At 45.9% G+C, this 26,377-nt stretch overlaps 2 protein-coding genes across 2 annotated transcripts in view; one reads left to right on the top strand and one right to left on the bottom strand.

The window, feature by feature from the left end:
• Window positions 1–13,411: 13,411 nt before the first annotated feature.
• Window positions 13,412–26,377, bottom strand: part of LOC124240821 (collagen alpha-1(I) chain-like) — a 59,115-nt gene continuing 46,149 nt past the window's right edge. Inside the window, exons 2-4 of the mRNA XM_046663916.1 lie at window positions 14,763–15,638; window positions 14,263–14,673; window positions 13,412–14,200 (exon numbers count right to left, since the gene is read on the bottom strand). Coding sequence (XP_046519872.1) covers window positions 13,412–14,200; window positions 14,263–14,673; window positions 14,763–15,638 — 2,076 coding nt within the window. The remainder of the gene's footprint in view (window positions 14,201–14,262; window positions 14,674–14,762; window positions 15,639–26,377) is intronic.
• Window positions 14,306–26,377, top strand: part of LOC124241008 (zinc finger protein 169-like) — a 150,195-nt gene continuing 138,123 nt past the window's right edge. The window contains exon 1 of the mRNA XM_046664443.1: window positions 14,306–14,459. The gene's annotated coding sequence lies outside the window, so the exon portion shown is untranslated. The remainder of the gene's footprint in view (window positions 14,460–26,377) is intronic.

The following is a 26,377-nucleotide window of genomic DNA, read 5'->3' as shown; positions in this document are numbered from 1 at the left end:
TGTCTTCAGACATACAAAAGCTGAAAGAATTCATCACGGGCAGGCCCAGGCTACAGAAATGTTAAAGTAAGTCCTTTGGGCAGAAGGAAGATCTGGATCAACACAAAGGAATGAAAAGCAGCAGAAATGGCAACTAAATGCATAACCGTATAAAATTGTCTTCATATTTTTTAAATCTCTCTGAAAGATAACTGACTGCTTAAAAAATAGCAAAAGATATTGTGGGGTCTACCACATGTTAAAGTAGACTGCGTGCCAATAGTAGCATGAAGGCTGGAGGGCAGACTGGAAGTGCACTCTTAAACGGGTTCATCCTCTCTGGGAAGGGGCGCAATAACACTTGAAGCTAGACTGTGACAAGTTCAAGACGCGTCAGCCCTGAGGCAGCCACTAAAATAACAAAGAAAGAGTTACAGCTAATAGGCCAGCAGTGGAGATAAAATGGAATCATAAAAAATACTCAAGTAATCCTAAAGGAGGTAGAAAAAGGGGAGAAATGGAACAAAAAACAGATTGGACAAATAGCAAGATGATAAAACTCACATCTAGCCATGTCAATAATCACATTAAATTGAAATAGTCTGACTACCCCAATTAAAAAGGTGTTTGTCAGAATGAAAAAAAATCAAGACCCAACTGTATGCTGCCTATGATAATTGCACTTTAAATATAAAGATATAAATAGGTTAAAAATAAAAGAATAGAAAAAGACGTGTCATGCCAACATGAATCAAAAGACACTAGAATGACTATTAACACCAGGCAAAGCAAATTTCAGACCAAATGCTATTACCAGGGGTATAGAAGGTCATTTTATTTTGATAAAGGGGTCGATTAATCAAGAGAGTAACAACAGTCTGAGATGTCTATGCATCTAATAAGGAGGCCTCAAAATGTATAAAGCCAAACAGATAGAACTACTCTAGAAATAGACAAGTCCAGGGGGCTGGCCTGGTGGCGCAGTGGTTAAGTTCACACATTCTGCTTCTTGGCGGCCTGGGGTTCACTGGTTCAGATCCTGGGTGCGGACATGAGTAAAGGAAGATGGGCATGGATGTTAGCTCAGGGCCAGCCTTCCTCAGCAAAAAGAAGAGGATTGGCAGTAGTTAGCTCAAGGCTAATCTTCCTAAAAAAAAAAATAGACAAGTCCATAATTTTCAATATCAATCTCTCAATAATTGATAGAACAAGTAGGCAGGATTCAGCAAACATATAAAAGACTTGAATATTATTAACCAGACCTGCCTGACATTTATAGACCCTTCCACCCAACACCAGCAGAGCACGCGTTCTTCTCAAGTGCACACAGCTTGCCAATACGGACCATAAAACAAGCTCAACAGATTTAAAAGGATTCAAATCGTACAAAGTGTGTCCTCTGACCACAGTGGAATTAAATTAGAAATCAATAACGTAAGATTTCTGGAAAATCTCCAATTATTTGGAAATAAATAAGACATTCTAAATAACCCATAGATCAAAGAAGAAACCAAAAGGGAATTAGAAGTTACTTTGTGCTGGAGGAAAATGAAAACACAACACATCAGAATTATGGGATGCCACTAAAGCAGCATGTGGTGGGAAATTTAAATTATAAAATAAAGATTTGAAATTACTGACCTCAGCTTCCACCTTAAGAAAGGGCGAAAAAGAAGAGCAAATTAAACCCAAGCAAGCAGAATAAAGGGAATAATACAGATCAAAGCAGGAACAACGGGATCAAGAACCAAAAACAAGAGAATCCATGAAACCAAAAACTAGCTCTTTGAGAAGATCAATAGCATTGAACCTCTAGCCAGACTGCTCAGGGGAAAAGAGAGAGAGAGAGAGAGAAAACACAATTTGCCAAGATGAGGAATGAGAAGGGACTTCACTACAAATTCTACAGATGTTAAAAATATAATGTAATAAAGAGTCAGACTCCATGTTTGGTGTTTGGCTGCTGACAGCTTGGAGCCTCGCTTCTGCCTCTTCCCCGTCTGTTCCACCTCTGGGAAAGCTGCTAAGCAAGCCCAGGTGCCCTCTCCTTTGGCACCTGCAGGAAGTTCAAACCAGGCTGTGTGTGGGAACCTTCAACCCAGCCCCTCATAACCACCAAAAAACCTCCAGACCAGTCCGCTTGCCCTGCTCTCTCAGGCCGTTTTCAGACTTGCCTGGAGCTGCCCCTCCCCGCCCCCGCCCCGCTTTCCGCCAGAAAGCATCATTATGTGAGTGACAGCCCTTTTCACCCCCTTGGTGTGTGTGGTGTCGTCACCATCTGCCTCTGTTTCTGAGGAGTGGCTCCAACAGATAGAGGGACTGTTGTGAACAACTTTAAGCCAATAAATTCCCCAACTTAGATTAAATTCTGTGAAGGGTGCAAACTATCAAAGTTTCCCCAAGGAGAAATCAGTTACAAAAATAGCCATTTCTCTATTAAAGAAGTTAAATTTGTAGTTAAAAACTTTCCCACAGTGAAAACTCCAGGCCCAGATATGCTCACTGGTGGATTCTACCAAACATTTAGGGAAGAAGCAATACCAAATGTACACAAACTTCCAGAAAACTGAGGAAATGGGAATGCATCCCAACTCACTCTCTAAGACCAGCATGACCCTGAAATCAAAACCAGGCCAAGAAAATCATAACCAATCTCCCTTATGAACAGTGATGCAAGAATTCTCCTAAAAACTTTGCAAATCAGATCCAAATGTACATGAAAGTGTAACACATTTTCACCCCAGTAACACGCGGTTGGCTTAACCTTCAGAAAGCAATCAATAGAATTCACCATAATAACGAAATAAAAAAGACAAACCATATGATCATCTCAATAGACAGAAAAAATTTTGGAAAAACCTATTTTGATAAAAGCTCAGCAATCTAAAAATATCTCAGATTCTCTGATTTTTCCAAGGAAGAAGCAAAACTGTCTTTATTTATAGACGGCCTCGTCATCTCTGTAAAAACTCTGATGGAATCTACAAGCTAGTAGAACAAATAGGTGAGTTTAGCAATGTTGAAAGATACAAGATCAATGTACAAAAATCAATTGTATTTCTAAATAGCAACAAACCGTTAAAAATGAAAAACTTAAAAGCATCATTTACAATAACACCAAAAACATGAAATGCTTTATGGGTAAATCTTACAAAAGATTTTTGTGATAAATCTTACAGTGTAATATCTGTCCCCTGAGAACTATTAAATATTGCTGAGAGAAATAAAGAGGACCTAAATACATGGAGAGATAAATACTATCTACAATAGAAAGACAATATTGTTGAGATGTCTGTTCTCCCCAAATTGTTCTACAGATTTAACGCGGTCACAATTGACATCCCAGCAGAGTTTTTTTTAATTGACAAGATGATTCTAAAGCGCATGTGGTGAGGCAAGTGCTCTAGAATAACCAAAACGATTTGAAAACAAAGTAGAAGAGCTAACACTACCTGATTTCAAGAATTCTTACAAAGTGATGGTGTTGGCTTAAAGATAGACAAATAGATCAGTGGAACAGAATGCAGGGTCTAGAAGTACATCCACACACATATGGACACTGAGTTTTGACAAAACTGCAAAGGCAAAGTAGTGCAGAAAGGAAAGCCTGTTCAACAGATGGTGCTGGAACAACTGGAAAGAAAAATTGCAAAAAAAAAGGGAAAAAGAAAGAAATGGACCTGCATCCATTCCTCACACTATATGCAAAATTTAACTCTGTATAGGTCATAGACCTATATATAACATCTAAAACTATACGACTTGTAGAAGAAAACATAGGAGAAAAAAATCTTTGTAAAGTACATACCTGATAAAAGATAAAGAATATATAAAGAACTCTCAAAATTCAACAGTGAGAAGACACACAACTCAAAAGTACGCAATGAATTTGCACAGACTCTTCACCAAAGACACTATACAGATGGCAAATAGCACAGGAAAAGATTTTTCAGCATCACTAGTCCCTAGGGAAATGCAGATGAAAACCACAGTAAGGTACCACGACACCCCTGAGGATGCGGAGCACTGGAACTCTGGGACGCTGCTGGTGGGAAGGTAACATGGCACAGATGCTTTAGAACACAGATTGGCAGTTTTTTAAAAAGTTAAACATATGATCCAGTCATTCCACTCCTAGGTTTCAAAACCCAGCAGAAAAGGAAATATGTGTGCATATAAAGATTATACACAAATGTTCATAGCAGCTTTATTTATAATAGACAAAAACTGGAAACAGCCCAGATGTCCAGATGAATGGACATGAATTGATACACACAACCGCCCATGAAGGAATCTGAAAATTGCTGTGCGAAAGAAGCCAGACCAAAAAGGAGTATGATTCCTTTTGTATACAATTCTGGAAAATGCAAACTAATATGCAATTAGAGAGAGGGGAATGATTGCTTGGGGAGGGGACGTTGAGGACCAGGGAGGAGGGGGAAATTACAGAAGGTGCTAGGAGACTTTTGGGGGTGATAGATATGTTCCCTGTTTTGATTGTGGTGATGGCCTCGAAACATCAAATAAGTTTCAAAACTTATCAAATTGTATGGTTTTTGCATGTCAATTATACCCAATAAAGCTGTTTTAAAACTTAAAGAATATTTTGAAAAATTGGGCTTATCAAACTCTGGCAAACATATGGCATCATCGGTAAAGGAAGCACGCACTTTCGTCAGTCGTTCATTGGGGTGTTTGTGTCTATCGGGTGCCCCTGCGTGCTGGACACCGAGTGTCCGGCGGTGAGCAGGACAGAGGCCCCGCTCAGTGGCTTGATGCCCCTGCTGCTCACAAAAGCTTTGGTTTGACCAGCAGGTATTTGCCAACCATGAGCATCTTGGTCCTGTGAAAGGTATAGGAGTGTTTGAGGCTGAAGTTTGATGGCATGTTCACTGAGGGGTCGAGAAGACCACCACTCCACGCCCTGGAGAATCCAGGTGTATTTCAAATGAGACTCAGGGTCGAGGGAAATAAGCAAGCTTGTTCTTTTGTGAACTTCTCCATGGGAGTTATTATCCCACTAAAAAATATTTTTGCTGCATCACCTGTTCCTTATAAAAACAGAAATAAAAATGACGCATGCAAGGTAATGAATACAATGCTGCAAACTGTTAAATTTTTGTTTTTGTATTCGTGGCTCTGTTCTCTCTGTAAAGCCTAAAATGCTTATCAGAAAACACATCTTTTAACCTTTATTTATCAGACAATAGATCATTATACAAGGGTAAAAAAAAAAGTCCACAATTTGTAGAATTTCAATATTTCCTGTATAATACAGAACTGTAAAGTTTCTTGGAAGCTAAGAAACAACCAAACTAATATGAAAAACTCAAAACACCAAGAATCTTAAAAGACCCAAGAGGGCGAAGGGTACAAATGAGATCACTGGCCTGCTCCTTCTTGGCCTCTTTCCCTCTTGCCCCAGTGCGCCAGCACCTTGGAAGTTGTGCATTCCCATCCCAGGCACACTTTCTGGACTGGAGAGAATTAACCTCCGGGCTCAGCCTTTCCTGGCTGTCCGACCTTCTGCTGCTCACCCGGCCACTTCTCCGTGCTCCTCCACGCTGTCAGATCTATGTATCTGGAAACACCCGCCTGGCCTGTGGCTCAGCTTGCCCTCAGTCTACACTCTCTCTGTAAGCAATCTCTCTCAGTCCCTTAGCTTTAAGAACCCCATATGTGCTGATGACCCCAAAGTTTATCTCCAGCCTAGATGTCTGTCCTGAGCGCCAGTCCTGCACCTACAGCTGCCTCCCTGAAACCTCACTGGACCTCCTCAGGCATCTCAGACATGACCTGGACAAACCGAATTCCTGACGCCCCTAACCCTGCTCCTGCGAGTCTTCTCCTAGTGCCAGGCATTGCTCAAGCACCTCTTCCGTCACCAGATGCATCCCCGCCACAGCCTCTCCAGCCTCCCCTGCCCACTCTCATCCCTCTGGCCTGGACACTCCAGTGGCTCCCACATGGGCTCCTCGTGCCCACTCTGACCCACCAAGAGCCAGAGTGATTGTTCCATGTTTTAGGTCATTTGCTTGTTCAAAATCCCCAACTGTGGGGAGGTCCGTTATATGGCAAATGAATCCACCGTGTGCCTCCCCGCCCCCCGCCCTTGCGCCCACTCTGAGCGGGCTCAGCCCCTCAGCCTCACCCAGCTCCGCCAGACACGCCAAGTTGTTTCCTTCTCAGGCCTTTGTCCTTGTGGCCCTTCCACCTGGAAGCTCTTTCCCTCAGACACGACCATCGCATGACCATCGTTCAGTCCTCTCCTCAGAGGTAAGCTTCTCCAAGACGCCTTCCCAGACCATCCGGACTCGTGAGCCCCCTCCTCCCTCAGCCCTCGGCGCTGCCCCGCCCCTGTTTGGTCTCCCTTTCCCCTTCGTCAGAGCCCTGGGCAGTGCCGTGAGATTCCGCTGTACTTTTATTATGTCTGTTTGGTTTTGTCGCCCTCAAGGTTAGTCTGGCGGGTCAGGCAGGACACCCAAACACATACTGGGCAGGCACTGCGTGGTGGTAAAGGATGGCGGGCATAACTATTTACCAGCTAAATTGGCAACTTAAAAACATCGTTTTGGAAATGGTGATTCTTGAAGAATTTTCAGCTGGGGGAGAGTCACATTATTTCAAAGTTTGCATGTAATGCTAGAATATTTTTGTGTTGCACTGTTTTGACTATGGTGACATATACAAGACCTGTATAAAGCGTGTAGATGGAAGAGCCTCTGGCTGCGTGACGGGGAGGAGGCATCGGGGAAGGTAAGTTCAATTTGGTAAGTGCCCACTCTGTGCCTGGTCTGGTGCTGGGCGCCACATAGTTGTCGCCTCATTTCCTTCTCTTCAGAACAACGATCTCTTTTTCCCAAGGCAGGAATCTCCGATACGGGACTGTTCAGATGTTAGAGCCAAGATTACTGCAGGGTCTGCATGACCTCTCCATCGGGGCACTTTTCCCTACACTGTGCGCCTCCCACGTGGGGAGAGGTGCTCACAGAAGTGCTGGGAGCTGAGGCTGGCAGGTTGTCAGACAGGGAAGGGTGTTGTAGGCTGTGGACAGTCCAGAGTGGGAGATCTTGACTTTTTCTAGAAACATCACAAAGAGTGGGTCTGAGATTTCATTCCCCTCAAAATTATTTGGGTTATTCTTCCATTTGGCTATTCTTTCAATAAGAATCTGCATTTGATTGTAATAGAAACCCATGAGCAGTGGCTTAAAAAAAATTAGGGTTCTGTTTTTTTACCTAATGAAATGTCCAGAGGTAAGGAAGTAAGGCTGGCTGGGCTGGTGGCCTCATGGTGTTCCACCCTCTTCTCAGCAGTGCCATGTGCTCTGGTCAGACCACGGGTACGGGTGGCTGCCCATGTGGCATGACCCCAGGGCCCAGTGGGAGGAAAGGGGAGGGAAAGGGTCCAGGCTGCCCCAGCGACATCTGCCCACTTTTAAGCAGCTTTCCCAGAAGCCCCTCCCAAGAACTCCGACTTCTGCTTCTGTTGCATGCCTGGCCACCCTAACCGTGAGGAAGCAGGAAGCGAATGTGGTACTTTCCCAGCTGCCCACGCTGCCGGCCAGAAGAGTCAGTGTGCTCTGGGTAGGAAAGAGGTGAAACATGGGTGCAGGGGAGGCAACCGGCAGTGCCCAAGGCCCCGGCCCAGTGGAGGCTGAGGCCATGCCTTGCCAAGGTGCTGGGGCCTGCCCTCCGGAGGTCTTTCCTAAGGAAATGTTCCCACCACCCCCACAGGACACAGAGAAGCTCATTTGGGAACTCTCCACCAGCACTGCCGACATGCGGGCCACGGTCAACGCCATCAGAGACAGCCTGCTCCATGGCATCAAATGAGGGATCACCACCTTGAAAAAGCAGCTGGAGAGGGAGCACAGCTTCAGGTTGCAGAAGTTACAGCTGGTGGCCCGGGAGTGGGAGGCCCCCGCGACAGCTGTAGCAGCAGATGAAGATGCTCCTGCAGCATCACTCGAGTGAGCGCAGTTTCTCCAGGAGCAAAAGGGCTCAAGGTCGAGATGGAGAGATTCATGGAGGGCAGCATGTCCCCCAGGTCCCTGCCAAGGACAGTGTTTCCCTCAGGCGCTATTTTTTAAGAGCTCATTAAAGGAGTAGACATCACTGCCTCTTGTGCCCTCTGAGACCAACCAAGTGCTGGCCAGCTCGGCTGGGCTCCTCAAGGCCTGGCAGGCAGGCTGTGCTGCTCAGGGCCGTCTGCCCCCACAAGTGCTTAAGGATATTTTGTTCAAGGCAGTGTTGGGCTCCGTGCCAAAAGCCAGTGAAGAGGCAAAGCTTCCTGGAAACCCGTCTTGTTCCTCCTTTGCCTCTTCTCCCAGCAAGTCCTCTGCACAGGGAGCTGAGGTTGGGTCTAGAGAGTCCACTGTATAATGCAGTATTTGTGCTTCAAAATGTCCGTGACCTTTATCATTTTGCTGCAACTTGAAAGTTGCTGGACTTCACTTCTTAAAAAGAAAAAAAAAAAAGAGGCCGGCCCCATGGCCGAGTGGTTAAGTTCACACGTTCTGCTTTGGTGGCCCGGGGTTTCGTCTGTTCAGATCCTGGGCATGGACATGGCACCCCTCGTGAGGCCACGCTCGGGCGGTGTCCCACATCCCACAACTAGAAGGACCCACAACTAAAAATATACAACTATGTACTGGGGGGCTTTGGGGAGTAGAATTAAAAAAAAAAAGATTGGCGACACTTGTTAGCTCAGGTGCCAATCTTTAAAAGCAAAAGAAGATATTTCCCACATTGTAGTTTTTCTCTTGATTTGGGGTGTGACGTTGTTAATTGATCGTCCAAAACTTTTTCCTTTTTTTTGTTAATGGATATCTGCTTAAAAAGCTTGTTGCTTACGGCTCACACAGGCGGCTTTGAACCTTCAGGGCTGCTGGCATGGCTGGAGGAGTGGGTGGCGCAGGAGGTGAGTTCTTGGCACAACTGAACAGAACAGCTCTGTGCTCCGATGACCGACTGTGCGCTTGTAGCTCAGCTGAGCCCCAGACACTAGAAAGCACAATAGCAACAGCTCCCCAAAAAACGAAACCTTTGGCTTGCTCTGCCCCATGGCTTTTCTTCTTTTTCCATCACAATAACTACAATTTGTTGAATGCTTAGTATACACTACTATGGACTCTTTATGTTAATAAGTTAATTCCATTCTGAAAATAACTGAAAGAGATGAAAATTCTTATCTCCACTTTATAGGAGGAACCTCAGGGTCAGAGAATTTCAATAACTAGCCCAAGATGACATAGTCATTGAACGGGTGGACTATAACGCAAATCCAGGGCCACCTGGTGGAGGCCTGGCTTCCTCCAGCCCACCCCAGTGTCTGAAGGCAGGACTGATCTGGAAATACCTCCTTAAAGAACACTGCTGCCCTCCTTCAGGAGGGAGCTCACGCTTCTTAATTCCAGCCCACCAGAGTTTGGTAAACATCTACCATGAAGTCCATCAGTGTTTATGGAATCCTTAGTAGCATCTACTATGCACCAGCATTGCATTTAATGCTTCCCGTGAGCAACATGACGGATGTCCCCCTCAGGAGGGGAGACGTAGAGGCCCCGCTGTGCAGATGAAGGCCCTGAGAGGAGGTCAGCGATCTGTCCAGAACCGCACAGTGAGCAGCATGGCAGAAATGTGGATTCCCAATGTCATTCTCAAGCCCACCCTCCTCCCAGCCACCTCACTGTCAGTCGTGACTGGTTGCAAGTGACAGAGGGAAAGGGCAGGGTGGCCTCAGGAGTGACAAGACTCAGACCTAGTTGCTGTCAGAAGCCTCTGCTTCTCAATGCTTGTTCTGTGTCTGTCCTGCAGAATGACCTCCTCTCTCTCGTTACAGCTTGGCGTCCCAGGCTAAGAGATTCCCTCCTCCCAGTTCCTGTTTAATATGTTCCCAGGAAAGAACTCTCTTGGCCTAGACCAAACCCCACGACCCAAGTGGGGCAGGAGCCGGGCCCCAAGGAGGCGGTGGTGAGGCCACGAACAGATGACCATGGAGCCAGGCTCCGAATAAAAATGAAGCAGGCTGGGGGGCGGTGGGCTGTGACAAATAGCAGAGCCCACGCTGTGCATAAAGAAAATGTTGTCCTGTTGGAATGTAGGCTGAGTGTAGCCAGAGATTCCAGTTTTTTTGAGAAAAGCAAGAAACCCAGATTTTTTTGTGTTAAATGTCTTGATTCTTTTGAAAGCCAGAAGCTAATTAGAAATAGATTTAAAACATTGCGTGGGCGTAACAAAGCACTTCTGTGAGCCAGATGGGACCTCCAGGCCATCCGCAGTTTGCAGCCTCTGGTGGAGGTGGACAGTATAACTGCCCACTGCACTCCGGGGGTGCCGGGGGTGCCTGCCACACCTGGGGCCTCCCTCCTTCCACTGTGGCTCCTCATGTGGCAGCTGCTCCCGGCAGATGGGCAGACAGACCGGGAGGCAAGAGGCCCCTGGGGTGCGGCCGGCCAGAGTGGGCGGGATCTCGGGAGGGCTGTGCAGACGTCATGTTCCTGATGGGCCCACCATGGGGGCCCCAGGACTAAGAATCGGGGTCTAGGCTATGAAGGGCAGGGAGACCAAGAGGTCTCGACCCCACACCCAGCTCGCTGAGCATAGGGCCGGAGGCAGCGGTGCACAGAGACCCGGGGGAGGGCCGGGTGGAGGGCAGCCAGTCAGAGGGCATTCCCAGGAGTGTGCTTGCTTTCCTTGGGTTGTTTTGGTTGCAGGGAAACAAAGGTGGAGGAAGGGTTTTGTTCTGAGGCTGCCCGCGGAGAGGTGGAACCAGAAGAGGGATCTGAGATGGTCAGTGTGAGGGAATTTGGGGACTGTTGGGTAGATTTTTAGTGTTTTGGTATGATGGGGTAAAATTTATGCTGTTTTATATGAGGATTAGGCATTGCACATTGTATATTTGGTCTTGTTTTGGGGGTCTGGCAAGACTAAAATAAATGGATGTGGTGTAGGGTTTAATGTGTGTGTAGGGGGACATTGGGCCTGTGGGGTCCTGTGGGGCTCAGCTACTCTGGGAACTCAGCGGCGGGAGTTTGGGGGTCTTCTCGGGACTCAGCAGCTCCTTGTTGTGGCCCAGCTGGCTGCTGCTCCCTCTGCTTTTTCACACTGTGGCTGGTCGAAGCCTTCAGGGCCTAGATACTCGCTTGTGGCCTCTCCACCATGTGTATCCTTTGAGCTCAGCCCCCACTGCCACTGCCCTAGTCTCTTGGCTTTTAATTCCACACTTCAAGAGATGTTTACAGAGCACCTACTGTGTGCACCAGGCCCTGTTCTAGGAGATGCAGACTGTTAAAACACAAAATTCGACTGAGTAGATCTGAAGATCTAATGGCTTTATTCAACCTGTCATGAATGAGCAGCATCCCCTCCAGCAAGTAGAGAGGAACTCTGAAGAGCTACAGAAAAGGAAAGGGTTTTAAAGGCAGACAGTCGGTGGGACAAGGAAGAAGTCATAAATAACAAAAGGATTATTTCAGGCAAGATCACCTTCCTTTAGGGGACAAAGTTCTCTTAGTGGATTATCTCTCTGGTGCTGCTCAGGAAATTTCAGACTGACGGTTCAGGATCACATTCCTGGGAGAGGCTGGACTGCAATTACGTTAGGTATTAAGCCCTAGTTTGCTGATGTGGGGCATAGCATAAGTGACTCCAATTTGGGCCTGTTGTCTTTTTAACAGGACACAACTGTGAAAATGCAGACATGGTTCTTGCTCTCTTGAGGGGAGAACAATAAAACAGGATGGGTTCAAGAGGATGCCAAAATGCTGCCACCAGTGTCATAAAAATAGAGTGTGCAGTCGTGATGGGGTGGGGCTCAGGCTGGGTGGCCGGAACATCTCTCTGAGCAGGCCACTTTTAAGTGCCACCTGAGACTAGGACCAGCCAGGCGAAGATGGGGATGAGCACTCCAGGTGGCCTGAGCAGTAGTAGGAGCTGCCCCCACCAGTGTGGGGGGCAGGGAGGCTGAGGTCAGGCCACAGGGCAGGCTCAGACTTGAACCCAAGGATCACCGCAGGCTGGTTCGCACTGCCAGCAGGTCATCCTGGGCCTGAGTGAGGATTTAAATGTGTGCTCTTCCTGCCTCTTCTACCTCTTCAAATAACGTTGGTGACAACCAGGTCACTCAGCAGTTCCAAACCACTGCCCTACTGTGATCTAACGCAGCGTCTCTGCCCAAGGGCGACCTGGGAAACAGGAGCTGGGACTTTCACCTACGATCAAAGGTGTGTGGTCTTTCCACAAAGTGCCGTCTCCACCTCCTAAGAACCCACCTGCAGAATGAGAGCGCCCTGCGGGAGCTTGCTGCCCGAGCCCGTGGAAGTATCCCCCAAATGAGGGGCTTAGGAGAGATGGAAGTCAGGTCTCTCTCAATTCCAGTCCAAGCTTTGTTGGAGGACGCCCCAAGATGCCAGCAGGGGCCTGGGGTTCACCCCGTGGGGCTCTCCACTACACCCCGTTCCACTCAGGCCACTGGAAATCAGAAAGGGGGAGACAAAGGGAAGCCCTTCCCTTGGAGGGCAGAACCGGGAAACCCTGCCTGTCCTCCTCCTGCTCCAGCCAGAACTTAGTCACATGGCTGCACCCAAGGGCACTCTAGTTCTGCTCTCACCAGAACACCGGGTTTGTGTTTACTACAAAAAAAGCCGACAGTGGATACTGGGGAACAACTAACCGTCACTGGCATAGCTTTTATATTTGTAATTTTCCTGATTATGAAAGCAATACACTCATTGCTAAGAATCCAGAAATGGGTGAAGGCAACAAAGATCATAATTCCGGAACTAGCCATTGTTTAAGATTTATGGGGTCATGTCATACACATTACTTTGTATCCTTACTTCTCACTTAACAATATAACCCTGGTAATCTTCCCGGATCAATAAATCTACGTCTACATCACCATCGTGGTTTTTTAGAGTATGTTTAAACAATGACCTATGAAGAACTGGGCGACAGATGTGATTTGTATTTATTTGATTACTAAAGAGGGCGAACATCTTTTCACATGTATTGGCCGTTTTCCTTTCTTTTGTGAATCGCAGTTCACAAGCTTTGTGTATATTTTAAAGGACCCTTCACTTTTTTCCTATGGACTCGAAAACATATCCACTTTATATATTACGGATAACACATTAGCAGGCACTTACACAGTTTATACGCACCAAGCACTGTTCTAAGGACTCGTAACGTTCACTCGTGGGACGCTTACAATAGTTCCACAAGGCAAGGATTGTCATAATCCCCGTTATCGGATAAGCGATTGGCCCAGCGGGGAAGAGGCAGACCTGGGATTCAAGTCCTCGCTCTTAACCACTAGACGCTCCAGCTAATGTTTTGCCTGTTAGAGATTTCACAAAATTGTGTTTCCAACTTGGCATTAGTCTTTTAACTTCCTAACTTTCCGGGCTTCACTTATCCGGCCAACTCCATCAGTCCTTCCCCTCGCGGCCTTCGGGGCAGAACGGGGCCCGGGCGGGGCGGCGTCTCCCAGCCGCCGGGCAGGCCCACCGGCTCTCGGGCGGGACCGGGACGCGCGCCGTCCGGAGGGTCGCGGCGCCGCAGGGGCCCCAGGGGCAAGTCCCCTCCATCGCGGCGGCCCGGCGCCCCTGAGCTCGGACACCCCGCGGCGACCCGGCCGCCCCGGCCCCGGGCCCCCGCGCCCCGTCTTCCCCCGGAGCTCCGGGTCCCCGGCTCCTCGTCCCCGCGGCCCACAGAACGGCTCCCGGGCGCCGCCCCCGCGCGTCCGCGCCCAGAGGACGGCCCCGAGGCCCCGACCGCGCGCTCCCCGGGCGCAGGGCCGTCCTAGCGGGCGCGGGGAGCCACGCTTCAGGCGACTCGAAACCAGGAGGATTGAGGACTGCTTCGAAAGGCGGCTGAAGACGAAAGCCTCCAAAGCCTCGGGCGGCCGGCCGCCACGGCGGCGTCATCCGCAGGAGGGGAAACTGAGGCACAGCGGGCCGGCCTTTGTGGGCGCACCGAGGACACGCCCCCAAGCCGGAGCGCAGCACCCGCCGCCCAGCGCCCCCTCGGCGGCCACATGACGACGCCCGTCCATCACGCGCGGGAGGCGGGACGCTGCCCCGCCACTCTCGCAGCCGTCCAATAGGAAGCGGGGAGCAGGCAGGGAGGCGGCCCCGCGAGCCCCTCCCACGTTGGCGCCCCGCGCGGGGCGGGCCCAGCCGCCGCCCTCCAGTGGGGTCCCGGATCGCCTGGCTCTGCTGAGGCGAAAGGGCAAGGCGCTCGTCAGTCAGGCGGCGCGGCCAATGGGCTCGCGCGTTGCCCTCGCGCCCGCCCCCGCCTCGGCCTCCCGGCGCCCGCGCCGCTTTCCCTCAGGCCGCCGCGGCCCGCCCGCCCGCGCCTCCATCTGGGTCCTCGCGCGCGGCTCTCGGGCGGCGGCGGACGGCGGCGGCGGGCGCGAGGACCCGGCTGTCCCCGCGGAAGACGACGGCGGGCGGCAGCCTTCTCCGCGAGCCTGAGGTGGGTACGGAGGCGGGACGGCTAGCGCGGCCCCGTCGCCATCTTCCTTCCGTTGGAGCCCCGGCCGCGCGGCGGCGGGAGAAGGGCAGTGCTGCAGGCTGGCCGGCGGCGGCCTGGTCGGGGCGGGCGGCGGCGCGGCCGGCTGGGCGGGCGGGCGGGGGATGGGCGCCGCGTGGCCGGCTGGCCCCAACCCCCTCCGCTTCCCGCCCAGCGCCTCACGGGCCGGGGGGAGGGGTCATTCTTCACATTCTTCACCCCGCCCCTCCCCCCGCTTCAATCAAACTTGGGCGGGGGAAGTCCCGCCCCCGGCCCGCGCCCGTTGGCCGGCGCCGCCTCCCGCTGTGGCGTGACTGGCTGCGGGCGCCGCCAGGTCCCCCTGACGTCACTTCCGCTATCAGGTTTGTGGGCCGGGGAGACCTTGGCCTTGGGGGCTGGGATGCGGGAGGGCCGGTGGGAAGTGCGGGGGGAGGGCCGGCGCGGGCGGGCGGCCCTGGCTGGCTCCCTGCGCCGATCGGCGCCCGGCGAGCCCCGTGCCCGGAGCGGCGGTACGGCCGGGCCGCCGCGGGCCGTGCTTGGCGGGTGGGGGCGCGCGGGAGGAAGCGGCCTCCGGGGGTCGGGCTGGTGCCTGGCGCCCTGGGCCCCCGCAGGGCCGCGGCCCCGACGAGGCTGCGCGCCCGGGCCGGAGTGCGGGCGGGCCCCGGCGGCGCGGGGCGAGGAGCGTGTCACCTCTGTGTCCTTGGCCGGCGGTGGCCCTCGGCCTCCGAGTTCCGCAGGAGGGCTGGCCGCTGCCTCCTGGTGGGCGGGGCCGGGGGCCGGGGCGGCGGGGCCCTCGCGTGCGGGCCGCGGCCGCCGGGAGAATGAATGGGCGTCCGCCGCGGGCGGAGATGCCGCCTCCCTGGCGCCCAGCTCCGAAGTCGCGCCCGCGTCCGGCGGTGCCCGAAAGCCCGGCGGCCGTGCGAGGAGACGCGCAGGCAGCTCTGACGTTAACCCCGGGTCGCGTGGAGTGGAGAAAGTGAAGCGGGCTCGCGGCCGCTGTCCGCGCGGCGCCGGCTCGGGGGCGGCGTGTCGGGCGGGCGGCGGCGCCGCGGGTCCCGCGAGGGCGTCAGCTTTCCTCGGCGCGGCTGCTCGCCCTGTTGTTTCAAACTTCCCGAGTGTTTCAGTGTGACGCCTTGACCGCTTCTAAATTCGTGAGAAAGTCGCGTTTAAAGCGTGTCGCTTGGGGACGGACAGTCAGAGTTGGTGTCGGGAGGAGACGTAACCCTTTTTGGATGGTTACTTTGCAGCGACAGCTAGAAGGCATTTTTCCTGCCTTGAAGCGGGCTGAGTCCCCCTCCTGCCCGCTGCACTGAAGCTGCTGAATTTGAGAGGCTTGGGGATTTTGCAAGTTTGAGGGAAACAAAAACACCTTTTTTTGTAAAAAAGAGAAACTTTGTACATCACTAAGCTTAGACTTTATAGTCTGAAGAGATCAATGTTATACAGGTTGGTCTCAAAAAAGGGCGTTTTGTTCCTGTAAGCGTTAGCTGGAGTTCCTTGGTTTAGAGCACAGCGCCCTAGATCCTCGATCCTGTTCCTGCAATAGCTGACACAGCGATAGCCGTCGACTCTGGGAGTGGGCCAGTGTGAGGGGCTCCAAACCAGCGTTTCACCTGCAGGGCCTGATTCATTGAATCGTGAAATCATTTTCACTGGGTGGTGATCATAATCTTTAAAAAATAGAGTAGAAGATATTAGTGTTATATGAAACTATCGGTTCAGTCATATGCGTATATATTCCTGCAAAATAGCTTTCTCAGGGTGAGTGTCAAAAAAGTTTGAAAAATAGTCTTTCTAAAGGTTATTTTTCTCGTTTGTAGTGCTGGTCTTCTCCAAGAAGTGTTAAAAACAGCCCTGCTTATTTATATTTGGTGGAACATGTTCCCCTCACTTTAGTTTTTGGGAGTTGGGGAAATAAATTTGCTATCAATGACCAGCATGCATCTTAATCGCTTAATCTTTTTTTTTTTTTTTTGAGGAATATGAGCCCTGAGCTAACATCTGCTGCCAATCCTCCTCTCTTTGCTGAGGAAGACTGGCCCTGAGCTAACATCCGTGCCCATCTTCCTCTCCTTTATATATAGGATGCCTGCCACAGCATGGCTTGACAAGCAGTGCCATGTCTGCACCCGGGATCCGAACCGGTGAACCCCGGACCGCGAGAAGCCGAGCGTGCACACTTCACCGCCGCACCACCGGGCCCACGCCTCACTTAATATTTTTAATAGCCTGAGAAGCTTTTATTTAGACAGTGAAGGATCTTCTCCATCCCAGAGTATTAATTGCCAATGCTTTTTCCACGTCTAGATGAGAGTAGAAGAATCTGGATCCCCAGTAGTGAGTTGTCAGCATTGCCTTCTGTGACGTCAGGATTAGAGTAAAGGAGGCCTGGTCACTGTGTGTGCTTTGCCTGTGCAGGTGTTCTAAGCATTGCACAATCACTTGAGTGGACTTCATGAAATACCAGATAAAATTGAGAGTCGTTCTTTTTTGATACTAAGTCTTTGGAATCTAGAGTGTATTTTATGGTTCGAGCACACCTCACTTTGGGCTAGTTGCATTTCCAGTGCTCAATAGTGACGTGGTTAATGGCTACCAAGTGGATAGTGCAATTGGAGTGAATTGTCTAGCTGCTTTTCAAAAATTAGATTTCTCCAGCTGAGTATTTGCAGTTTCACATTAACAGCCACAAGTGTTCCCTGTCTGTCCATAGCCTTATCTCAAATGTGAGGAAATTGTATCAGGTGATTCCTCAGGCTGTTTCTGGATCTAAGATTTAGGTATTCTGAGGCAACTGACAACTACACTTTTGTTAAGTATTACTTTTTGCTTCTCTAGGAATATTTTAAGAGAGTTTAGATCATCTGTTTTAAAATGACAGTAACAATACGATTTGGAGGCATTTTGTTGTTTGTTAAGTAGTTATCCTTTGCTCTGTCATGAAGTTAGACTATCTGTTCACTTGAGAATCCCTTCTCTCCCCTATTTTTAATTTGGTTAATTACATGATTGCCTACTGCATAAGAGAGAACATTTGTCTTAGTGAATTCACTCTTAATACAGTGTAGACTGAATTTTCTGCTAGGGATATAGTTAATTGTAGGAAACTGGAATTTAGATTAAATAAATAGAACCTACTTTTTCTTGGCTTTGGGGGATGTGTAGATTATACAGTAGGTTTTCAACCTGAGAAAATATCAGTATAATGAAGAATAGGAAGGCCGAGAATTTTAAAGGATTGAGAAGTAATGGTGTATATCTAATGACCATTAAGCAGAACAGGTCACTGAAGTGGAATACTCTGCCTTACCATAATATTTGCGTGCATTATGGGGTTTGTAGCAGAATTTACTTTTCTTATGTATACGGAGGGAGCACACAATGCACCTGTAGCACAGAAGTTGGCCCCAGGTTAGCAGTTTACATTGGAAGGTTTAGGAAGGAATACTGGGCATTGACTTGGCACTAGCTACCTTTTAAAAAAATCTCAGTTTAGATAATTTGATCCAGTCGAGAGCGTGCTGCACACCTGCTGGGTGTCTTAAGAATGAATCAATCACGGAGTTGGTCGTTTGGAAAACATCATCTAGTACTTACCTGTGTTTTAGGGCAATGTTGGTGGAATAAGAAATCAAGATCTTACATTTGATTTAGGTTAACTTTGATTAGTGAAAGTCTAAAAACTGGACCTTGTCAATTTCACATGTCAACTTACATTGATGGGGTGATCCACTGCTAAAAATATTCCATACGCTCTGTCAAAAGAAGCAAAATACTGTTAGAGAGTTTGCTTAGTAGTGATGTTTTAATATTCAGTCAGCATCATCAGATAAATAATTTCATTGATGTTCAACTGAGTATTTGAGATTGAAGGACATCTATTAAGTGGCCAATGTTCTAATTTTGATTTGTATTTGTCAGCGAGTGAAACTGAATGATGAGACTGAAGAAAATATTTTATTTGTAAGGAAGTTTGGCAAAAGTGAAATTTATACAACCATAAGATGGCATATGAATAAAGGTGTTTAAAAATAAAACTTGGCTGAGCTACTTTGTTTATAGGAGTATGTCAATTAATGTAAAAGGTAGGAAATTTGACTTCTGGCAAAACAACGTTTTCACTCAGAAGTGAAAATCAGCCTCTTAATAGGTATTAAGTATATAAAAGGTAGAGTATGCCTCCTTCTGGACTAAGTTAGTTTAGCATATTTTAAGAATTTAGAAGCTAGTTTAAAATACTATCTTAGTAAAATTGATAAATGCAAAGGTGAAATTTATATATTCTACTTCGTTAATATGTAGCCTTCACAGTGTATATTCAAATGTGTTTTTAGGACTATGACACTTAACCACCTTTTGGTCATAGACTTCTTTGCAAGAGTGATAAAAACTATGGACTAGTGTAGAAAAATTCTATACACAATTTCTGGGGCTTACTGAAGGCCATTGTGGATGCAGGTTAAGAACCCTGACTTTAAGGTGTTGACTATACAAATAGGTTAAACATGATATGATACACACTGTCATTTTCTAAAATATAAGTGGATTTTAGAATGTGAGTGTTAGTTATGGACCCTTGATATAAACACAAATTTAGACAAACAACCTCATTCATAATTAATAAGTGGATTTGCCTCTTTATAGCACATTTTAAATTGGCATAACATTATTTTAAATTGAAGATAAATGTTTTTGACTGTCACAAGTTTATCTGGGAAAGTAAGACTACTGTTTTAGTTTCTCAGATTGATTTGTTAAGATGAATAGTTCTGTTTGTTAAGTACTTCTGGATCATTAAGATATTTTGTATGTGTTTCTAGTCCTCCGATCAGCCCCAGGAGGTATGGATGTTACCTTTCCCCGATTGGAGATGAGAGAACCAAACCTTGGAGTTTATGTAACTTGCCCAAGATCACAGCCACTAAGTAGCTGCTTGACCCCAAAGCCATTGCCTATACTGGTGTGTTGACCTGAAATCAGTTTCTTAGAGTATATTTTGTTCAAGTTGAATTATGACTTTTAATCACCATAGTTTTTAATGGTGAGGGGAGTAGTTCTAGCTTCAGATTGAGTTAGTATGTGAATAAAGATAGAAAGTAGATGTAAAAGTATGTTATTTTTTTAAGAAGAATTATCTGAAAGAACAAATTCAGGTAGTTTTAACTAACAGCATCTTGTTTAAGATGCTGTTAAAAATGTAATATTGCCCGTTGCAGCTCAAGATACTGAGCATCCACATCTACTATGTACTTGACTTTTTTATTGTATCGAATCCCTCTTAATAGCTCTGTAAGATTTGTCTGATTTTTGTAAACTAAAATAACAAAGGCTCAGAGATTACATGGTATGTCTAAAGATGTGGTAAATTCAGAGCCAGGATTCAAACCAGGTGTCTGATTCTGAAGTACGGTTTAACTGTAGAGGGAAAAATCTCAAGAACTGAAAATACGCTGACTAGTTAATCCTACTCCTTTTTCCCAGTAGTCAAGCATCTTATAGTTGTGATCAGAGAACAGGTGAGGGTTTTTACAGTCTTATTTCTTAATGAACATTTCCATGGGTCCTCATAATCTGTAAGTTCTAGTATATGGATTGTGTTCTCTGTTTCTGAAAGCTTGCTTAATTAAACATTGCTTCTCAGCTGTTAGATTTTAGTATCTAAAAATTTGTTGTAATCAGTATTTCCTTAAAAACTGCAGGCTGAGAACCATCAGTGGATGGTAAAATCAATTTGTTATGTATAAGAAAATAGAAAATACAAGAGAGAGTAAGGGATAGTGTTGATTTGTGAACAATATAAGGATTATATTAATATTACTTGTTTATAGACATGTATAAGTACTGTTTAGAAATATAAAATACTTTTCTTGGTGTGGATCATGGAAAGGTAGAAACTGCTGCTCTAATGAATAGCGATGCTACATAGTAGATATCTGGTCTTGCTCCTCACCCATAAACATCCAACTTTTAGATTACATTTTTGTATGTATCCCCCAAAACTGAGCGTTTTAGTAGTCTTAGGTATGTAAGTTGCCAGATTGCTTTTCTACCAATATGGTACCTTTTTACATGGCTGGATCAAGAAAACTAGTACAAAGTAAGCATGCCACACTCACCAAGATTGAATAATGAATACATTTGGACTCGACGTTTATTTCATTTTCTATTACTCTGATAAAGATTCAGACACGTTTTAATTGAGAAAATTGGTCCGGAGTTGAGGGTTGGGGTAGAAGTGCCGGCGTTCCACTGTACCAGCGGTTTCACTCTTGGCTGTTATTCTTCTAAAAATAAGAACTGTCCTGGTTCTAGGGCAAGATTTTAGTTTGTAAAGGCTTGACTTTTTAGGGACAGTTGTCTGCATCTTCATACCTTGAATCGTCCAGCCTTGCAGAATTGAAAGGGCCTCAGGTATAGTAAGTTTGGAGATTCAGTGCTATCTCCTGTAATTTGGGGCAAGTTAGTAAAATTTTTAGCACCAGTTTCACCTTGTAACATAGAGATGATGAGACTATCAAATAACGTGGCACCCATGAAGGGCTTGACATGGGGCCTTATGTATGTTGGATGTGTGGTAAACCTTATTCTTACAGATCATTTAGTCCAATGTGATGATGTTACAGCTGGGAAAGCTGAGGGGCTAGAAGATCTCAATTGCTTACACCAGGTTTCAGTGGCAGTGAGTGAGCAGGGCCAGGATTTGAACCTTAGTTTTTTTTTTCACTCTAAATGAGTAATGCTGCTATGAACATTCACGTACAAGTTTTTCTGTTTAATTCTCTTGGGAATATACCTATGAGTAGAATTACTGAGTCATGTGATAACTATTTAACTTATCAATGAACTGCTAAATTTTTCCAAAGCACCTGCATCATTTTACATGCCCACCAACAGTATATGAGGGTTCTGATTTCTCCACATCCTTGCCACCACTTACTTGTCTTTTTGATCTGTCTTTTTGATTATAGCCATCCCAGTGGGTCTGGTTTTCCGTAATAACTGATAAATGATGTTGAGCATCTTTGTATATACTTATTGGCCATTTGTGCTTATGAACCATATTTTTGGAGAAATGTCCATTCAAATCTTTTGCCCTTTTAAAAAATAGGTTGTCTTAAGTTACTTTTACATATGGTGTGAGGTAGGGGTCCAAATTCTTTTGCATATGGATATCTGGTTGTCCTGACACCGTTTGTTGAAAAAAGTGTTCTTTCCCCATTGACTTGTTGTGGTACTCTTGTTAAGGTGAATTGACCCAATATATGGGGTTTGTTTCTGGACTTTCAATTCTTTTTCATTGAGTTATTTGTCATGAGTGTTTTTGATTACATGTTTTGGTTACTAAGTCACTACTTAGTAACTTTATTCAGCATTAAATTTAGTGTATTTTTTAAAAAAAATAAATCTTTATGGTAGCTACCTGTTAAATATGAAGTCTAAGTTGAAGACTAATATTTAATATGGTTTAGGTTAATTTGAGTCCTAAGATTTTGATTATAAAACGAAATTGATCATATTGCTTTGTTCAGAGGGTATTGGACCAAGGTGTTAAGTCCCTGGGTCCCTGCCTTTGATTATCACAGCACCTTTTTAGCTAAAAGAGGGAACCTGACCCTGACTCAGATCCAGCAGATTATCTTTGATTTTCTGTTAATAAGACCACTTAGTGTTTGGTGGCATGGAATACAGGAGTTAGGTTAATTTAAAAATTAGATTCTCTTTGTGTGTTTGCTTTTTATCATCCCATTGTACATTAGTGCATTTAATCATGGATTATGCATGATGTATGGGATTTTTGGATTTTGAATCATTAGATTTCATTAGAGGCTCTTCTTTTCCTTTGTAATGGGTTTTTTTGGCTTCTCAAGGAATGATAAGTGATTTCATTTCTAGTAACTGTAAGAAAACCAAAAGTTGATAATAGTTAAGTAAGAGTTGTGGTAAGAAGGTGATTTCTGAATCTTGTGAATATATGGCATTAGGAGTGGATTCAAGTATTTTAAATAATAATAACCAACTATAGGAAATGAAAGCACCGCATAGATCATACATGTAACTACAAGTTAAATTGTTGATTTTTAGAAGATTTGTTCAGTTAAACTTATGTTCAAGTTAAGTGAATGAAAATGGCCTAATACTATTTTTCTCCTTAATCACACAGGGAACCAGGATTACCAGGAGAAAGCCTTCCTGTGGTGCTCAGCTGTGGTCCCTTTTCAACGTTCACCCTTGACGTTCTCTTCACTGTGGGATGAGGTAGTAGGTTGTATAGTTTTAGGGTCACACCCACCACTGGGAGATAACTATACAATCTACTGTCTTTCCTAACGTGATAGAAAAATCTGCATCCCAGCAGCCTCATAGAAAGCTAATATAACTAGTTGTACAATATTTAGGATTAACTTGTGTAAACCTGCTGTGTAGTGCAGCATTTCTTTATGGTGTGCAAGTTGCTTATTCTTTTAGAGAGAAAAAACTTTAGCAAGTAGACTGGATGGGGGTGGGGATACTTTTTACTTCACATTTCCGTATGTCAGAATAAGTGTATATTTTATTTTGATTGATACTGTTGATTTTGTGTTGTGTTTCCTTTTGAAAGAGATGTGCTCTCCGTTCCAGAAGAAAAGATTGCTCTGTCGGAGTGAGGTAGTAGATTGTATAGTTGTGGGGTAGTGATTTTACCCTGTTCAGGAGATAACTATACAATCTATTGCCTTCCCTGAGGAGTGGACTTGCTGCATTTTGTTTTTATCTAGATAGTATTAAAACTCAGAAGAATTAATTTTGACATTGTTTTGTATTTACAGTTTGTTTACGCTAAGTGCTAATTTTCTCTGTTCAAGTAGAGTGTACCTATAATAGACACAGTGATCTAAGTTTTTAATTTTCACATATGGTATATGTCAGAAATCTGAAATTAAGCAGAAATCTCCAAGAGTGAAGAAGGTGATCTTCAGGAAATCTTAATGGGGACTGGGCCCTTTTGGAATTGTGAGTTGGTTTACTGCGCTGCCTGCTGCTGCCTGTGTCCGGGGTGAGACCTGGGCGGTAAAGGTAAATGCAACTGAAAAGACCCTGAGCTAGAACGGCGTCAGGGTGATTGTGGTTCACGGCCCAGTTTGGGTTTGGGGTGGCCTTGGGCAGTGTGTACCCGCGTCTTCATTGGTGTGTTGTTTTGGACGGCTTCACTCTCCAGCCTGGAAAAGGAGAGATGGGCTCTGCGCTCTACCTGTGCTCCCTCGGATGGCACGAAGACCTCACCTTTGCCCCAAAACCTGAAGTGGGCCTTCATTCACAAAGGGGCATCCCCTGAAGCTGACAGATGGGGAAATCCATAGTTTATTGTTTTAAAGAAAATGTGAGGATGATGCTAGAAAGGCTTACTGGAGTTTTAACACCCATGACGGCCCATGTCTCAGCTTTCTTCCAGTGGCCAAATCACATGCTGCCTGGCTCTTATAATCAAGCAAGGCGAAAAGCTCCCTGTTTTAAGTGCTTGCAGTTTATTTTATTTTGGGAGAAGAAAAAAGGCAAAGTGTGGAGGTGAAGGAGAGGTGACCTCTTCCCAAATATTTCCATTGATCATGAATCTTAATATCTAAGATAACCACAGTGTATGCTATTGGCAGTAGGAACTTGGCGTGAGAGAAACATCAGATTCTCTCTTGGATGGGCCCAACCCGGATGATTTATCCTGGGTCAGATTTTTGCCTTGTTTTATCCCTGGCATACAAATGGACACTTACGTGATCCAGAATTGGTCTGTCTTATAAACTGGACATGTAAATATTGGGGGAAATAATCATTTTTACATTCATTGCCTTTTGGTGTGCCAAAGAAAAGTGGGAATGTTTGAGAAATTCTTTGGCTTAATCTTTGTTAAACCGACAAGTTAGATGACTCTCCTGTTCATTGTGTGGCCAGTACAGTCGTGGAGTTTTGTGGTTTCCCAATATTTCCCTACATTTTGTAAAAAACACTTGAGTACCTTTATGTGGAGAGTGTGACAGTCTCTAAAAGCTTGTTTTTGATGGCAACATCAAAAATTGTGGTACCAGTTTGCTTCCATTTATTCATTCAAAGGTCAAAAACTTAAATACTTGGGTCCAAGAGGAGCTGGCTGTAACTAGGAAACATCTACAGGGCACAGGCAGTAAGTTAATTTGTACCAGTTGATGGTGGCAAGCAGGATATTTATACATAGTGTCACCTAATTTTCCAGTTTATCAAGAGGGAGATTTTATGAAATTTGATATTTAAATTTTCGTGCAAAGTTTAATGTTTTAAAAAGTCTGTGACTCCAACAGTGTATCATGGGCTGGGTATTAGGCTTCTGGTTTGCATCCTCTGACATAATTGAATTACTTACTGTTCCTTTGTAACGAGGTTTGATTTTAAGCAAATGAAGTTGTGGTTTTTAACCAAGGTCTTATGGCCAGGAACTTTTTAAAAGCATCAGTGAAAGAATTCCATTTGGTTTGAATTTGAAATAAAACCCAAAGAATATGGCCTAATTTAACAGGTTAATTTGAAGTGCATCTGCCAAGTAGAAGACCGGCAAGAAAAAAAATGGGTTCCTAGGAAGAGGTAGTAGGTTGCATAGTTTTAGGGCAGGGATTTTGCCCACAAGGAGATAACTATACGACCTGCTGCCTTTCTTAGGGCCTGATTATTCCACGGTCACCTGTTTCCTTGCTGCCTTGCTTTGGTGTAAGCAGAGTTCCTTCTGCAGGTTTTCTCATAAATGAAAACATTGCAGGAATACCAAAGGAAGCAATACTTGCATTTGTGGTTTATGAACAGCAGCATGGTACCAGCGTTGATTACTAAGTCATCCGATGAGAATTTAAGGCTTCTGAAGTGTACCTAGTTGCTTATGTGTCTCACTGAGGGTTGCTGGGAGTTTTGGAGAGTATTGTTTTTTATTTTTGTCAGGTTCCTTTTTCTGATCTGGAGACTGCCAGCTCTTTTCCCCTCAGTAGCCTCTGTTAGACCTGAAAGATGTTTAACAATACTATTGAAATATTTTGCTGTACAAAAATATTTTCCTACACTGTATTTGTAAATATTTATCTTGCTAAGTTTCTGGGTTTCTTTGTCTTCTGGACTTGAAATGTGGGTCAGTTCTGGTGGAATTGCATATTGTGGGAATCCATCATTGCATTGAGCGCCCATTATGGTATGTAACCCTGTGGTTGAATCTGTTTAATGTGTATGAGGCCTAGAAGGTCAACAAAATGAAAATGGTTGTAAGGTAGTGGAGTTACTATAATTTGCTAACCATCTTTGCAATAAAAATACTACTTGAAAATTGTGCTTCTTAAATCATTCTTAACTTTCATCTCCATCCTTGCAGAACTAGGTACATTTTTTAAGTATTTAGACTTGTTTTAAGATCTGTTAAAGTACTCACTTTGATTTTTTATTAGCAGTAATTTGCTGATTGTACTGTCATTCACAGATGTATATTCATGAAGCTAACTCCAGCCGTATCCCACTCTTACATTTTGTAAACGCTTGTATCTTTGTACACACAATTACATCTGCTCAGGACACACTGCTTTCTTAAAGTAATTCTCATTCTTAGTCTGCTCAGGCAGACACTACCTTACAAAAACTTTCCATTATCTCTCCTCAGTTCCCCAGTCTGGTGCAAACGTTTGTCACAGTAAGAATGGTGCTGAGCCTGGGATGTGTGCATTAGCATTAATTCTTTTCAAACTATTTTGAACAGTAATATATTTAAAAGACTTAGGTGAAATGGTTGAAAGGGGATTCAGTACAGCTTCCTATCTTGTTCCCTCTCCTTAGAGGATGTTCCAGTGGGAGGAAGGTCAGGAGGTGCAATCTAGGCATGTCCTGCTCCTCTGCCACGTGGGGCT

Source organism: Equus quagga, chromosome 6, assembly GCF_021613505.1.
Source record: "Equus quagga isolate Etosha38 chromosome 6, UCLA_HA_Equagga_1.0, whole genome shotgun sequence".
NCBI classification, from domain to species: domain Eukaryota; kingdom Metazoa; phylum Chordata; class Mammalia; order Perissodactyla; family Equidae; genus Equus; species Equus quagga.
The sequence above is the reverse complement of the archived record's forward strand: the minus strand, read 5'-3'. Positions and strand labels throughout refer to the sequence as shown.